The 16,689-nt window shown below is 40.5% G+C and overlaps 1 protein-coding gene and 1 long non-coding RNA gene across 3 annotated transcripts in view; both read left to right on the forward strand.

Annotated features, from left to right (window-relative positions):
• The first annotated feature begins 2,588 nt into the window (after positions 1-2,588).
• Positions 2,589-5,175, forward strand: LOC114552046 (uncharacterized). Of its 2 annotated transcripts, none has more exons than XR_003692096.1 (3): positions 2,589-2,638; positions 4,499-4,800; positions 5,092-5,175. It is a non-coding gene; the product is annotated as an uncharacterized LOC114552046 (long non-coding RNA). The 2 variants fall into 2 exon arrangements; XR_003692097.1 differs by having other exon boundaries at positions 2,596-2,638; positions 4,502-4,800.
• A 75-nt stretch (positions 5,176-5,250) lies between these two features.
• LOC114552050 (NLR family CARD domain-containing protein 3-like) overlaps positions 5,251-16,689 on the forward strand; it is a 41,465-nt gene continuing 30,026 nt past the window's right edge. The window contains exons 1-3 of the mRNA XM_028572756.1: positions 5,251-5,530; positions 7,341-7,445; positions 14,519-14,623. Coding sequence (XP_028428557.1) covers positions 5,469-5,530; positions 7,341-7,445; positions 14,519-14,623 — 272 coding nt within the window. The 5' untranslated portion in view covers positions 5,251-5,468. The remainder of the gene's footprint in view (positions 5,531-7,340; positions 7,446-14,518; positions 14,624-16,689) is intronic.

Genomic DNA, 16,689 nt, shown 5'->3' on the forward strand with positions numbered 1-16,689 from the left:
TGTTGATACTATTTCGACCTATTCTTGTCTTACTTCCTTCCTTCTTTCTACCATCTTTTTCCAAGTTTTTGTCTTTTTTACAGTTTTTGTCTCTTTTTCTCATTAGCATTTAAATATATATTTTTTAATTACAAGGCTGTTGTTTAGTAAATCTATTGCTGATATCACTGTACTGTTCCTGTTTATATACACTTTTTTTTCTACCGAAAACGATTAGCGCTGTTCAGGGGGTACTTGGCTTAAAGAAACAATTCAAAAGGGGTACATTATTGAAAAAAGTTTGAGAACCACTGCTCTAGATAATGAATAACCATGATCGTCAAGGTAGCTCACCACTCACTTGGTAGAGTGTATACCATTACCATTAAGGGTGCCCTATCATGTTTTGTTGTCATTTGAGTTCACAACATATGTAAAGATCTGACGTTGATCTAGTGAACAATCAATCCTTGCATCCGTAGCTTTTCCATGCATTTAAAAGAAATTGATATGTCCCACTTAGTTTGTTAAAGGGAGGAAAACTATCCAGAAGACATGTGGGAAAATGTCCAGTGTAATCTAAACATGAACAATAAACTATGAATCATTGTTTAGTAATGTTTATTCAGCACAGCATTTATTAAGTGTTACTTAAGGTGCATATGTTCTCAACTTTACAAAAAGGATACCAAACAGCATTAACACCTGTTTAATTATGGTGTATTAATGCTTCTTCAGTATAGTTATACATTTACTAAGTGTAAGTTAAGGTGCATATGTTCTCAACTTTACAATAAGGCTACCAAACAGCATTAATAACTTTAATTATGGTGTATTAATGCTTCTTCAGTATAGTTATACATTAATCAAGTGACCATTTAAGGTTAAGTAATGCTTATATAGCATTCACAATAATTCATATAGGTTGGGCTTTAAGTCAATGTCTACATGAAGATAAAAGGAAGAAGCAAACCTCTGCATGGAGACTATAGAGTCTTTTCACTGATCTCACCATCTACTGAAAGTAAGTCATATGTTGGCGAATGGACAAAAAAACTATAAAAACAGTTTTTTCATAATAACATGGCTTGCCTGTGAACCTTTAGACATACATGCTATCAAACAGCTTTATCAACCACCTAGTAATATTAGGAAATATCTTAATTACCATCAACTAAGCGTTTACTTAGACACTTTAGTTAGCTTTTATTTCCAGTTTAGGCTTTTTAGTACATTACCTAATGTTAAAATAGACACATTATTTAACTGTTATTAACAGTTAGTCAAAGCATTAACAAATGGTAAATAGACGCCTTAGTTAACTGTTACTAACAGTTAGTCATGTCTTATTACTGCATTAACTAATGGTATAATAGACACCTTAATTAACTGTTATTAACAGTGTAATGCATTAACTAATACTAATTAATGTACCCTTATTGTAAAGTGTTACCGAAAGGTTTCCCAAAACTCGGGTGAATATTGGAGTGGCTTTTCAGAGGTGGCGAGAGCTCCGGGATTTTAAAGATCTGAAGAACAGTGCAGATGTAGCCACATTTCTCCTCAACAGGTAACATAATTACCATGAATGATTTATCTTTCACTTGGTTATTAGTAGTCAAAAGTCCACAAAGCTACGTTGGTGAGGATAATAGTAACATTTGCACAGTGGTCGGTCAGATATGATGCTGAAATGGCTAACAGTAGCCTGCTAGTCAGCATCGTTTTACTGTTGGTGAGTAAAGTTAACATTGTGTTAGTGTTTAGTTAAAATGTTGTCTGACATGCCTAGGCAGTTCTGTCAAACTCCGTTGTGTGGGAGGGGCTTAGGAGACTGTTTGGACTTCAGCAGAAAGGGGGGAGGGACTGAGAAGTTGTCGATGTTCAAATTTTTTGGCAAAGTCCTGGCTCTTCACAATCTTACCTACAGCAGCTTTAAACCTGCATTCTATCTGAATTCCAGCAGGAGGCGGCATGTGCGGTCACAAAAGGAGGTCGGTTTCTGTAGAAGTAAATGAAAAAGTGGCCCACTTCTCACTTGATTTACTACATCAGTAAACACTTTCATAATGAGTTTATGTTCTCAATCGCTAGTTTTAAGTCTTCTGCAAAACATAATGATGTTCATTTTTTGAATTATGGTCTCGTTGATTTTAAAATAGGCGATAAAGCAGGGGGTGTTTTAGGGCGTGGCTAAGATGTGATAGCCAATGAAAGTGTGTAACGTAACGTAGAGTGTAATAGCTCCTCCCACACTCCTCCCTCTCGTCTAAAATCGTCACATCCGCAACCAGGATGGCTGCGCCTGTAATGGCAAACTCGATGACGGATAGCAGATCTCCACAAACCAATGGGTGACGTCACACATGCTCTGTCCATTAATATATAGTCTATGAATACAATACACTCTATCTACACACACTCTCTCTCTCTATCTCTACAATCTCTCTCTCTCTCTACACTATCTCTCTCTCTACAATCTCTCTCTGTCTCTCTCTCTCTCTCTCTACACTCTCTCTCTCTGTCTCTCTCGTTCTCTCTCTACACTCTCTCTCTCTCTCTCTCACTCTCTCTCTCTCTGTGGTAACCTTTTCAGCTTTTTACTTTCACTTCCTCCTGTGCTGTGGCCCAGATAAGTTTCCTCGAGGTTAAACTTTCGGTAAGTGACATTTTCAGCTGATTTCTGATCTTTTAGTTTCATCTAAATGTAAAAATGTGTTTGTGTAGTTGAAGAGTTTGCAGTGAAAGTATCAACACCACCATGTACAAATACTTTGTAAGTGAAAGAAGACCTGACTTGGCTCCTTCCTGTTACATATTTTTTGTGTCGAATAAAAGGGCTTACAGTATTATTCCTGTATCACATAAACACAGAATAATACATAAAACTACTTTACTCAGTCCCCAGTGTAAAGTAATACAAGAACTATAAGCTATGAAATAATACTCAAAATATTCTTTACACACACACACACACACACAAATACACACACAGAGACACACACACAGGCGAAAAAGAAAGTTCTATTCATAGATTTTCGGCTCTTTATCTTTCAAAACATGTCTTTCTTTACTCCACTTTTGTCTAATGAGTCTGAGAGTTTAATTTAAATTACACAACATAGCGTCACACTATATGATATCAATTTCTTTCAATTTGACCCTCGTGTTGTCCTCGGGTCAAATTTTGCCCATTTAAAAAGTTTTCTCAAATCAGAAATTTGGGTTTCTTTCAACCAAATTGGAAAAATAAATAAAATGGATGGTTCCCTAAAACGCTCATCACAGGTAAAATAAATTATCAGTTCACTACTTTCATTGAATTTAGGTTTTTTATTAAATTATATAGCATCTAAAAAAGAACTAAGACAAAAATGCTTGTTTGGAAAAGTGACAAAAATGTAAAAAGAAAAGTGACAAAAGCATTGTGAAAAGTGTCAAAAAAGAACGACCAAAACGTTTTTTTTTAACAGTGCTGACTCAAGATATGTGTGGACTTTGAACAGAGCAGAATCAAAGAGCCATCTGTGTGATCATTCTGTACTTCGTTTTGGAGATTTGCATTTATTTATTTTTGTTTTAATAAAGTTTAAACTTTGTAAAACAGTTTGGAGGGCTGTGGTAGAGATCCATGGCCAAAAGAAAATAAGGAGAAACACAGCTACTTTTAAACATGATCAGTGACTCAGATATCAACAGGTTTTTGTATATGAACAAACATTGCTAAACTGACCTTTTCAAAAATCCTGTGTTGATGCAAAGAAGCAAAACTCAGCTCCAGCCGTTCCACTTTTCCTTCCTTTGACGTGATAAACAACGTGTGTTACGTTAATCAGAGTATGCACGTCTGCATGTAAACAGGAATATACGCTTTCATTAGGCAAGTTAACTGCTTCGTCAGTATATCCAGGGTGCATGTTTTCCTGGGGTGATGTGAGGGATTTCCCCCTTTCTGGTCTACATGTTCCTGCCTCTGCTGAATTAAATTTATCTCCCCGATCAAAGTGATCAATGCTACTTCACCAATACATTAAATATTATATTCATAAAAAATAGGTATTTAAACTAAGTAAAGCTTTGTAATGTGAACACATAATGCCATAGAATGATAAAATCAGAGCCACAGTTGCTGGTTGTATTTGGCCGTTCCAGGACACCAGATACAGAGCTCCAGGATGCCGGCTACAGAGCTCCAAGAAGCCGGCTACAGCGCTCCAAGAAGCCGGCTACAGAGCTCCAAGAAGCCGGCTAAAGAGCTCCAAGAAGCCGGCTACAGAGCTCCGGGACGCTAGCTACTAGCTGCAGTTGTTTAGCCGCCAACAGTAGCCGACTACAGGCACCACCAGATGACGCTCCCTTCAGACCTAAACCCTAAAAAAAACCCTCCCCTTCTTTTTCCACAAATCGCACCCTGAGTATATTGTGATTTTCAGAAGAAGGAAAAAAAATAAACATTATATAGTAATATGTTGTGCATATAAACAGCCAGTGTTCTTGTGACAGAGTTCATTTCTCCCAGCAGGTGTTTCCTCTCCAGATGAAGGTGTGGAAATTCCCGTGAATGGAACTTCTACCCTTAATAGAAATTCTCTGGTTTTATTCTCTTGAATCATCCAAATATCAGGATCAGAGATGGCCACCACACAAAGTGACATTCAGCTCTGATCAACAAGCCAAAGGGATTAAACTGACACTGGTATGACACATAGAGAAGCAGCAGAGAGGAAGGTCCCCTGTACCCAGCTGTGTATCCAAGAAGAGTGATTGATCAATGGATGGCAAGATGTACTTCGAAGATGGACGTCGTTCTTATGACCCAGTGTAAGTCAATTTAGTAGTAGTGTTGAGTTATGGCAATAACCCAATTAAATAAGGTGTAGGGAGGGGTATGACTGAAGGAATATATGTGAAGTATGATAATGTGCAGTGGTTTTTATTTCTTTTATGATATTGTGCAATATACTCCTTTTACTGTATTCTGTTTATTGATGTGTTGGATGGGTAGCGATGTTGATGTCTGGTTCGGTGTTTGTGTTGTGGATTGTGTGTCAATATGCCTGTACTGTACAACAAATTCAAAAAACTCAAAACTCTGTTTATGTTGTGTTTCAGCCCAGAGAAGCAGCACAGACCTATACCTGGACCTAGACCTAGACCTAAACCTAAACCTGGACCTGGCCCTGGACCTGGCCCTGGCCCTGGCCCTTGCCCTGGACCTAGACCTAGACCTGGACCTGGACCTAGACCTAGACCTAATCCTAGACCTGGACCTGGACCTGGACCTGGACATGGACATGGACCCAGCTGTGTGTCCTTCAAGAGTGACGACTCAAAGGATCTTCATTTTACTTTTAAACAAAGATTTGACAAAAAGTACGTAGTTGTATATAGTGTTCAGTATAAAAAAATAGAAAAGATATAATAAACTTCTTTCTATCAGGATTCATCAGAGACCAGACTGTCCTGAACCTGGACCAAGCTGTGTGTCCATGAAGAGTGACGGGTCTGTCACTCCTTATAACTTCAAAGATGGCCACTGGGTTGATAAAAGGTGAGGACTTCAAACTGATAATTTAAACAAAATTATGTGTTTTATGTGACTAAATGGTATTGTGAGATCTCCAGTTTTTAAAACAAAGACAGGGGGAAAAAGTAGGACGTTGGTGGAATTTGAGGAGTACAGTCTTCAGGTTGAAGTAGTTGAAGTCAACCACAACACATCCTATCCTAATTGGATGGTGTAACTATTCAACTAGTCTCGCTTTCCCAGACCTTCCTCGACAGCACTGCGAAGGAAGGTCTGGCTAGTCCACACAGCATTCCGGGATGGGAGAAGAACGTACTCTGGTTTACTAGCATTTAGGGCTGCAACAACGAATCGATAAAATCGATAAAAATCGATTATTAAAAAAGTTGGCAACGAATTTCATTATCGATTCGTTGTGTCGCGCAACTATTAGGCCACTCAGTTGCGGAGATAAAAAAAGAATTGTGTTGAGCACAGAGCGGAGCAGCACGGAGCGAAAGAAAAGAAAAAAGAACAGAGCGGGGGGAGAGGAAATACGGAGAGAGACCCGTAACGTTGTTCTGAAACACATGGCAGAGGCAGAGAAATCAATACGACCTAAGTCATCCAAAGTGTGGGAGCATTTCACACTAAATAAATTGAAAACGTGTTAATTGCAAGATAAACAAAAGCGACACGGCATGGCACAGGCGCACCACGGTGATGAGTCAGCACCTAAAACGTAAACATGTTGGAGTCCTTGATGAGGAGGAAGGGAGTTCAACAGCAGGGTAAAGTCACTACACTATCCTACTTCTGTTCCGGTCTGAAGGGAGGAACGTACCGTCCCTCCAGTAGCTCTTCTGGTGCTGCCGTTTACTCGTTATCCAGCTGACTAGCATGACAAGCTAGCGTTAGCTCGGTAATAACAGTAGTAAAACAGGAGTGGTTTGTAAGACTAAAGACACGGTTTTATTCACTCTCCTTTTGTGGCCCATTCATTTTTTTAATCTGTTGTCATGTATATATTATGTGCTTTGTCCCATATCAGTTATTGTTGACAAATATATGTGTGTGTGTTGTATAAATGAACTTAACTTGCGCTTACTACAATGATGGTTATAATTTAATGAATAAGCTTGTGTATGTATGTCTTGTCTGTATCTGCTCCTTGTGTTACTTACCTTTACACAACTATTAACTAAAACAACTTTTTTGTTTAACCGATTCATCGATAAATCGAAAAAATAATCGACACTTTAATGGATTATTAAAATAATCGTTAGTTGTAGCCCTACTAGCATTTCACAATTGTCATGGGTGGTGCAAAGCTCTGGAGGGAGACAGTTCCTCTGCTAAATAGCCTCGGGAAGTAACTTCTTTTGGTGGAACATGTGTACGTTCAAAAGTAGTTTTAGTCGTGCAACAGAAAACTCAGATTGGAAAGATAGTCTAGCTAGCTATCTGGATTTACCCTGCAGAGATCTGAGGAGCACTTAACCATAGTCCTCACAAATCCACCAAAGTTTAGAACGCCAACACAACGAAAGAGGATGGGGACAGACATCCAGCCAAAAAGAGGGACATCCGGCGGCACCGGAGCAATCCCAGAAATGAAATATCGTGGATATAGACTACTATTTAACAAAGGTCACCCCACAGTGTAATTTCCCCACCTACAGCTTTAAAATATACATTTAAACATGTACATAAATTAAATATTAATTATGGATCATATAAAATGTGACCAAAAACTACCTGGATAAAAACATACTGTACAGTAGGTTTATTAAACCACCGACTTGATTCAGCTTGTTGTGGGTGCAGTGCAGAATTTATCTTGTGTTTTTATCAGGAGGAATCTGAAAGAACCTGAACCCAGCTGTGTGTCCATGAAGAGTGACTGGTCTATGGCTCCTCCTTTATTCTTCAAAGATGGACGCCACTCTGTTGATCAAAGGTGAGGATTTCAAAATGATAATTAAAACAAAATCATGTGTTTTCATCAGACGCTCAGTTGTGAGATCTGTTGTTTTAAACCTTAAAGGAGAACTCCGGGCAATTTTTACGTTAATCTTGATTGCTATATGTATATAGAGTACTGTCGATAGCAAAAAAAACGAGCCGAATCGGTGCTAGCAACACGGAGCTGCTGCAGCTAATGCCGAGAGCTCCCACTCAGCTTTGTGCCTCTTAACAGACACAAAATGCAACTAAAATGTCTGTGCAACATGAACAGGGACCTTATATGACAACAAGATGCATTTAGCAACTTAGCCATTGTTTAAATTCACCTACCCTCTTAGTTGCTAGCTGCCGTCTGGGATGAGTGAGTGTGTTCAGCCAGGTAGTTTCCTTAGCCAGGCTAGCAGCCCCAACCGTCATCCTTCTACTTCCTCCCCGCCTCCCTCGCCTGCCGAGGCCGACAACAATCTAACAAGCGCCTGCTGGTCTGGTGGAGGTCTTCCAGAAGATAGTAGTGACTATGTAACTACATGGAAACGGACCAAATTATGTTTATGTGTTACGCCCCTGAAAAAGGGGAGAATTAATCACAAGAGTGATGCGCAGGTGTTTCCTCATTGAGAACTTTAGTGTAAATCCATTTTACAACAGTACCACATTTTACAGAACAGATATACAGGAAATAGTTTTGTAGGATACAAGGCTTATAAAAGTTACAATAGCGTACACTGTAATTCACTAAAACATATTAAACATTTTCAATATAACTGTTAAACACCAATTAGTTTTAGCTCAGTAAACCATAACTAAATGCATCACAAATGTCAATAAAGTGCTTGAAACACATTGAAACACATTATACAGATAACACCGCAAAATAGATTAACTGCATACATGTTCATTCACAATTGACATAAAATGGTGTCTACTCTCAGTACGGAGCTATTCTTCTCTGTACCAGAGCGGGGCTCCGCTCACACACACGCACACACATTACGTTCTGCAAACTTAACTCTAACTTACTTAAAATGTTACTAACACACACCTTAGACACTATTGACATGGTAGAAAGTAGGAAGTTATTAAATGAACTCCGTTTTATCAATAACATACCTGAAAAAGGGGAGAAATAATCACAAGAGTGATGCGCAGGTGTTTCCTCACTGAGAACTTTAGTGTAATGAGGAAAAGACCGCGATTTCCCCGGGAACTTGGGTGGAGACCAAAGCAATCGATCTCAGGCTCGTAGATTGAAAGCATTTAGTAGATCACAGATTAACACTTTTACCCTTAAATTATGCACCACAAAATAAAGTAATGAATATGTTTACAGATTCTTCTTTAGGGTTAGGTAGTTACAATTATATGAACTTTATCACTCTCTGTGAACTATGTACTGAGTGCATGATCCTTTTAACCTGAGCTATTTTAGAATAGAATATACACTTACTAATACCGTTAGTGTATAACAGGCTATGAGTATTTCCTTTACCCTGTCACATATGCCCTGTACAGTAAAATAGTGTTTTAGACTGCTAGCTGTAGTCTCGCGCTGAAGTCCCGTGGGAATTCAGTTGTAGCGTGAAAAAGGTAAATAGCAGTGTGCAACTAGCCACAACTGTAGAATATCATGGTCATGGAAAGGAAGACGATGAAAGTTTAGGCTTCATCTGCAGCTTTTGAAAAGTGTGGCCATAGCCGTCAAGAGTACTTGAGTTGCTTTCCATGGCAGTTGTTAGAGTGTCCACATCAGATCTGATAGCGCCAAGGCTTGCAGTCAGGGATGCTAGCTGAGCATGTATAGCAGTTAGCTTCTCGGCGCTCCGAGTGAAGCGCGTCTCGAGGTAGCTCTTCTGTTTCTCCAGTAATGCATCTGCAATGGCGTCCATATTGACGCGTTGGGTTTTGTTCTTGCTTGCCATTCTGCTTCAAAAGACTCTATCGAGCAAAAAGTGATAAAATATCAGCGGTAGAACCATAAAAAACAACTATTTGGCAAGGTTAGGCCCGGAGCTACACCTTAAGCTGCCATCTCTGTCAAGCTGATCACGTGACTCCGGACTGTGTACCTATTCAACAAGTCTCTCTTTGCCAGACCTTCCTCCACAGCACTGCGAAGGAAGGTCTGGCTCCACACAGCATTCCGAGATGGGAGAAGAAGATGCTCTGGTTTAAAAGCATTTCACAATCGTCTTGGGTGGTGCTAAGCTCCGGACGGAGCCACGGTGCCTCTGCTAAATAGCCTCGGGAAGTAACTTGTTTTGATGGAACATCCATCCATCTTCGTCCGCTTATCCGGTGTCAGATCGCGGGGGGAGCAGCTCCAGCAGGGGACCCCAAACTTCCCTTTCCCGAGCAACATTAACCAGCTCCGACTGGGGGATCCCGAGGCGTTCCCAGGCCAGGTTGGAGATATAATCCCTCCACCTAGTCCTGGGTCTTCCCCGAGGCCTCCTCCCAGCTGGACGTGCCTGGAACACCTCCCTAGGGAGGCGCCCAGGGGGCATCCTTACCAGATGCCCGAACCACCTCAACTGGCTCCTTTCGACGCAAAGGAGCAGCGGCTCTACTCCTCACGGATAACTGAGCTCCTCACCCTATCTCTAAGGGAGACGCCAGCCACCCTCCTGAGGAAACCCATTTTGGCCGCTTTTACCCTGGATCTCATTCTTTCGGTCATGACCCAGCCTTCATGACCATAGGTGAGGGTAGGAACGAAAACTGACTGGTAGATCGAGAGCTTTGCCTTCTGGCTCAGCTCTCTTTTCGTCACAACGGTGCGATAAATTGAATGTAATACCGCACCCGCTGCGCCGATTCTCCGAACAATCTCCCGCTCCATTGTCCCCTCACTCGCGAACAAAACCCCAAGGTACTTGAACTCCTTCACTTGGGGTAAGGACTCATTCCCTACCTGGAGTAGGCACTCCATCGGTTTCCTGTTGAGAACCATGGCCTCAGATTTAGAGGTGCTGATCCTCATCCCAACCGCTTCACACTCGGCTGCGAACCGATCCAGTGAGTGCTGAAGGTCGCAGGCCGATGATGCCATCAGGACCACATCATCTGCAAAGAGCAGCGATGAGATCCCCAGCCCACCGAACCGCAACCCCTCCCAACCCCGACTACGCCTTGATATCCTGTCCATAAAATTTACAAACAGGATTGGTGACAAAGCGCAGCCCTGGCGGAGGCCAACCCTCACCTGAAACGAGTCCGACTTACTGCCGAGAACCCAGACACAGCTCTCACTTTGGTCGTACAGAGATTGGATGGCCCTGAGAAGAGACCCCCTCACCCCATACATCCCCCATCATCCTCCAGCTCTGCCTCTAACATAGAAGGCGTATTAGTCGGATTCAGGAGTTCCTCAAAGTGCTCCTTCCACCGCCCTATTACCTCCTCAGTTGAGGTCAACAGTGTCCCATCCTTACTGTACACAGCTTGGATGGTTCCCCGCTTCCCCCTCCTGAGGTGGTGAACAGTTTTCCAGAAGCACCTTGGTGCCGACCGAAAGTCCTTCTCCATGTCTTCTCCAAACTTCTCTCACACCCGCTGCTTTGCGTCTTTCACGGCAGAGGCTGCAGCCCTTCGGGCCCTTCGGTACCCTGCAACCGCCTCCGGAGACCTCTGGGATAACATATCCTGGAAAGACTCCTTCAGTCGGACGGCTTCCCTGACCACGAGTGTCCACCACGGTGTTCGTGGGTTACCGCCCCTTGAGGCACCTAACCCCTTGACGCCTGAATTTATTCACAATTACATAAACAAAATATTATGTGTGTTTCTGGCTTCAAGCTGATGCTAAATTAAGTTGAGATTGTTAATTTGTCTATAGCATATGGAATAGATATAAATTTAGATATGATGCAAATTAGCGACAACAGGCATTATGGTAAAATTCTTTAAAAAATGGTAAAATTAATAAAACACATAGTAGATTTTATTCATGTCACAAAGTTGTTAGAACTTCTAAACTGTAAATGACAAATACATGGATCTTGACAACGGCAAGAAAGAAAACACTCTCCTACTCCCTAACATTGACAGTAGTTTCTTTAGGGTTAGGGGTAGGGTTAGGTTTAGGGGTAGGTTTGGGTTAAAACGCAACACCCAGAATGGGTGCTGCGAGGGGCACGGGCACAAGGGGACCACTGGTGTGAATAAAAACACTTTAAAGAACTCCTTACAAAACCAGGTTCGGTTAAATAAAAATGACAGGGCTGTTAAAAAAAAGAGGGGGGGGTTAGATATTAAAAGGAGGTTAAAAGAACCACTGGAAAGGCAAGACAGCGGGAATTTAAAACTTTGAATAAAAGGTCAACTCCACAACAACTCCGGTGTCTCTCCCAGAAGATTATTTAAAAAAACAAAAAAAATATAAAAATAAATAAAAAAACACACAGTCGTGTGATAAATAAAATTATAAAAATATAAAAAGCCTGGTGTCCCAATATAAAATATAACTATTATAATCTTAAAACCATGTTATTTAAAGGTACGATATGTAACATTTCTGCTTTAAAATGTCAAAAAACGACCATACCTATGTTATATATTTTTATGAGTTGTGTTCTTACACTATCCTAAATGTTTCCACCAAATGTCAAACCCAGAGAAATCGGTTATTTTATTTTCAGACACGGGACGTTTCCTTTAGTCGCCCGTCAGTGGCGTCATATAACCTTTCACCCTCCAGTTACTCTAACTTCCGTCAGAACACTGGCACCCAGATGATACGTTCAGGAGTAATTGTAAATCATACAATGTCACAGAAAAAAAATACTTGTAACCACTGCTTTTTTTTTTGCCATACAGCATCATTTTGTGATTAATTACATCCCACTTTTTATCACAGTAATACAACAGAGACCTTATTTATTTTGAAAGTTCAATATCAATACCAGCTTAACGTTACTACAATGTGCTGTTTGACAAGTACCTAGCTAACGTTGATGCTAATGCTTTGTGGGCAACATTATGAGGTTACAACATCGTTCAACACGCTATTAAAGTTATTTTTAGTATGACTGTTTCGACCACAGATAACAGGACTGGGCTAACCCACGCCGGTCTGTCGGCCTCACTCCCCCGGCGCAGAGAGACTCAGTTGGGATGACAGCTGACAACAGCCCCGGGACATATATCTAGCTAGTTATCGTTAGCCCCCAGTCAGCTATCAGCCAGCTACTTTCATTACAGCACCCCCCCCCCCCGGCCAGAACTTATTTCCAGTGCCTGGTGCTTACGACGCTAACGGCAGTTTAATTAAACGTCGGGAAACAGACCATATCCGACCCAGCACCGAGTCACAACAGCGGCCATCCATAGCGTTAGCTAGCTACATCTCCGTAGCGCTACCGGTGTATGTGCCGAAAATCACCTCCTGCAGAATTTCTCCCCTTCGTTTAGCTGTCTTCACGGTTAGCTAAATTAACCCGACAAAAGGTGGGTTAAGCACCAAAACGAAAAAGCTAAGATTACTGAAAAGTGAAGGGGAGATAATTCCGGGCAGCCTGCTGTGCTGCTGCACAACAGGCATCGAACGTCCTTGCTATCGCGGAGATTCCCCCGGCAATCCCCACCCACACCAGTCTCTCAGCCTCGTTAGGTAGCTAGCTAGCGTTACAACAAACCCCGTCCGCCCCGATGTTGAAACCATCCAAAAGGTGACGTGAAATATTTTGTGTTTTAGCTGCTGGCTACTGTTAGCTTGCTGGCTCACGAGCTAACTGGTCCAATTGCTACAAATAAAAATCTAATCAAGAAAAACGCAATTATGTTGGGGAAACTGCAGCTATTTTATTAGAATAACATGAATACAAGTAACATGAGTAAACTCGTCCGTGAACTGATGCATTCTAACCGGCAGCAAAAACTCCCATAATTCCACGCAACTTCGCAACGTCATCAAAAGTCCAGTTTTACCGTCCATTGTTTTGGTTGAGAGACCCCTAGCGGCAGAAAGTTACATATTGTACGTTTAAATTAAAAAATTAAATACTGTCTGCGTTACTTGCTCTTGAGGTTAAAAATATCCATACACATACCATTCAGGGTTAATAATAAGTGCTATGTTAAAAGTGCTTTAAGAAGTAAAACATAAGTAAATAAAGTGCCACACAATAAATAACATAAATAATTTAAAATACATCATATAAATAAAAGCAAACTGTTAGTAAAAAATGCATAAAACCAATGGCATGTGTATAATTATGCTAAAATCTTGAGGCAAGTAATTCAATTCGTAATAATAAAACTAAAATAATAATAAATAATAATAATAATAATAATAATAATAATAAATATAAATTATATATTAGTGACAGACAAAACAATCCAATCAAATTCTTAAAATGTACATAAGACAGAATAAAAGTTATAAAAGGACACACAAGGCATCTTCAAAATATTTATTAAAATAAATAAAATCAAGGAATTGGGTAGGACCTCCTCTGTAGGAATAGATTAAAACCCCTAAAAGGAAAGAATAGTAAAAATGGAAAAAGAAAAACATGCCATAAAGGAATTAAATATATATATATATATTTAAAAAAAAAAAGGTTTTGTAATAAATAGTTATTTCATTGGGGTTTTTGAACCATTCTTTGTCTGGCCCCTCACCTGAGACCACTTTGCCTTGGGAGACCCTACCAGGAGCACACGGCTCCAGACAACACAGCCCTCAGGTTCACAGAGACACACAAACCTCTCCACCACGATAAGGTGATGGTTCACGGAGATGGAACATGTGTACGTTTAAAAGTAGTTTAACAGAAAACTCAGATTGGACAGATAGTCTATATATAAATATATATATCGTGGATATAGACTACTATTTAACAAAGGTCACCCCCCAGTGTAATTTCCCCACCTACAGCTTTAAAATATACATTTAAACATGTACATAAATTAAATATTAATTATGGATCATATCATTATATATCATATAAAATGTGACCAAAAACTACCTGGATAAAAACATACTGTACAGTAGGTTTATTAAACCACCGACTTGATTCAGCTTGTTGTGGGTGCAGTGCAGAATTGATCTTGTGTTTTTATCAGGAGGAATCTGAAAGAACCTGAACCCAGCTGTGTGTCCATGAAGAGTGACTGGTCTATGGCTCCTCCTTTATTCTTCAAAGATGGACGCCACTCTGTTGATCAAAGGTGAGGATTTCAAAATGATAATTAAAACAAAATCATGTGTTTTCATCAGACGCTCAGTTGTGAGATCTGTTGTTTTAAACCTTAAAGGAGAACTCCGGGCAATTTTTACGTTAATCTTGATTGCTATATGTATATGAGTACTGTCGATAGCAAAAAAAACGAGCCGAATCGGTGCTAGCAACACGGAGCTGCTGCAGCTAATGCCGAGAGCTCCCACTCAGCTAAAACGGCAGTTATGGAGGCATAAGATAAAGAGTGCCTTTGTGCCTCTTAACAGACACAAAATGCAACTAAAATGTCTGTGCAACATGAACAGGGACCTTATATGACATCAAGATGCATTTAGCAACTTAGCCATTGTTTAAATTCACCTACCCTCTTAGTTGCTAGCTGCCGTCTGGGATGAGTGAGTGTGTTCAGCCAGGCTCCAGTAATAATCATCACGCAGCAGTTCCATGTGTATTTGTAGCATATATATCCATTTTGTGTGCTGTCGTTGGTGAATATGAGTCTCTGCAGTGGCGAATTGTGTGGTAGTTTCCTTAGCCAGGCTAGCAGCCCCAACCGTCATCCTTCTACTTCCTCCCCGCCTCCCTCGCCTGCCGAGGCCGACAACAATCTAACAAGCGCCTGCTGGTCTGGTGGAGGTCTTCCAGAAGATAGTAGTGACTATGTAACTACATGGAAACGGACCAAATTATGTTTATGTGTTACACCCCTGAAAAAGGGGGAGAAATAATCACAAGAGTGATGCGCAGGTGTTTCCTCACTGAGAACTTTAGTGTAAATCCATTTTACAACAGTACCACATTTTACAGAACAGATATACAGGAAATAGTTTTGTAGGATACAAGGCTTACAAAAGTTACAATAGCGTACACTGTAATTCAGTAAAACATATAAAACATTTTCAATATAACTGTTAAACACCAATTAGTTTTAGCTCAGTAAACCATAACTAAATGCATCACAAATGTCAATAAAGTGCTTGAAACACATTGAAACACATTATACAGATAACACCGCAAAATAGATTAACTGCATACATGTTCATTCACAATTGACATAAAATGGTGTCTACTCTCAGTACGGAGCTATTCTTCTCTGTACCAGAGCGGAGCTCCGCTCACACACACGCACACACATTACGTTCTGCAAACTTAACTCTAACTTACTTAAAATGTTACTAACACACACCTTAGACACTATTGACATGTTAGAAAGTAGGAAGTTATTAAATGAACTCCGTTTTATCAATAACATACCTGAAAAAGGGGAGAAATAATCACAAGAGTGATGCGCAGGTGTTTCCTCACTGAGAACTTTAGTGTAATGAGGAAAAGACCGCGATTTCCCCGGGAACTTGGGTGGAGACCAAAGCAATCGATCTCAGGCTCGTAGATTGAAAGCATTTAGTAGATCACAGATTAACACTTTTACCCTTAAATTATGCACCACAAAATAAAGTAATGAATATGTTTACAGATTCTTCTTTAGGGTTAGGTAGTTACAATTATATGAACTTTATCACTCTCTGTGAACTATGTACTGAGTGCATGATCCTTTTAACCTGAGCTATTTTAGAATAGAATATACACTTACTAATACCGTTAGTGTATAACAGGCTATGAGTATTTCCTTTACCCTGTCACATATGCCCTGTACAGTAAAATAGTGTTTTAGACTGCTAGCTGTAGTCTCGCTGAAGTCCCGTGGGAATTCAGTTGTAGCGTGAAAAGGTAAATAGCAGTGTGCAACTAGCCACAACTGTAGAATATCATGGTCATGGAAAGGAAGACGATGAAAGTTTAGGCTTCATCTGCAGCTTTTGAAAAGTGTGGCCATAGCCGTCAAGAGTACTTGAGTTGCTTTCCATGGCAGTTTTAGAGTGTCCACATCAGATCTGATAGCGCCAAGGCTTGCAGTCAGGGATGCTAGCTGAGCATGTATAGCAGTTAGCTTCTCGTCGCTCCGAGTGAAGCGCGTCTCGAGGTAGCTCTTCTGTCTCTCCAGTAATGCATCTGCAATGGCGTCCATATTGACGCGTTGGGTTTTGTTCTTGCTTG

Source organism: Perca flavescens, unplaced genomic scaffold, assembly GCF_004354835.1.
Source record: "Perca flavescens isolate YP-PL-M2 unplaced genomic scaffold, PFLA_1.0 EPR50_1.1_unplaced_scaf_6, whole genome shotgun sequence".
In the NCBI taxonomy this organism is placed as follows: Eukaryota; Metazoa; Chordata; class Actinopteri; order Perciformes; family Percidae; genus Perca; species Perca flavescens.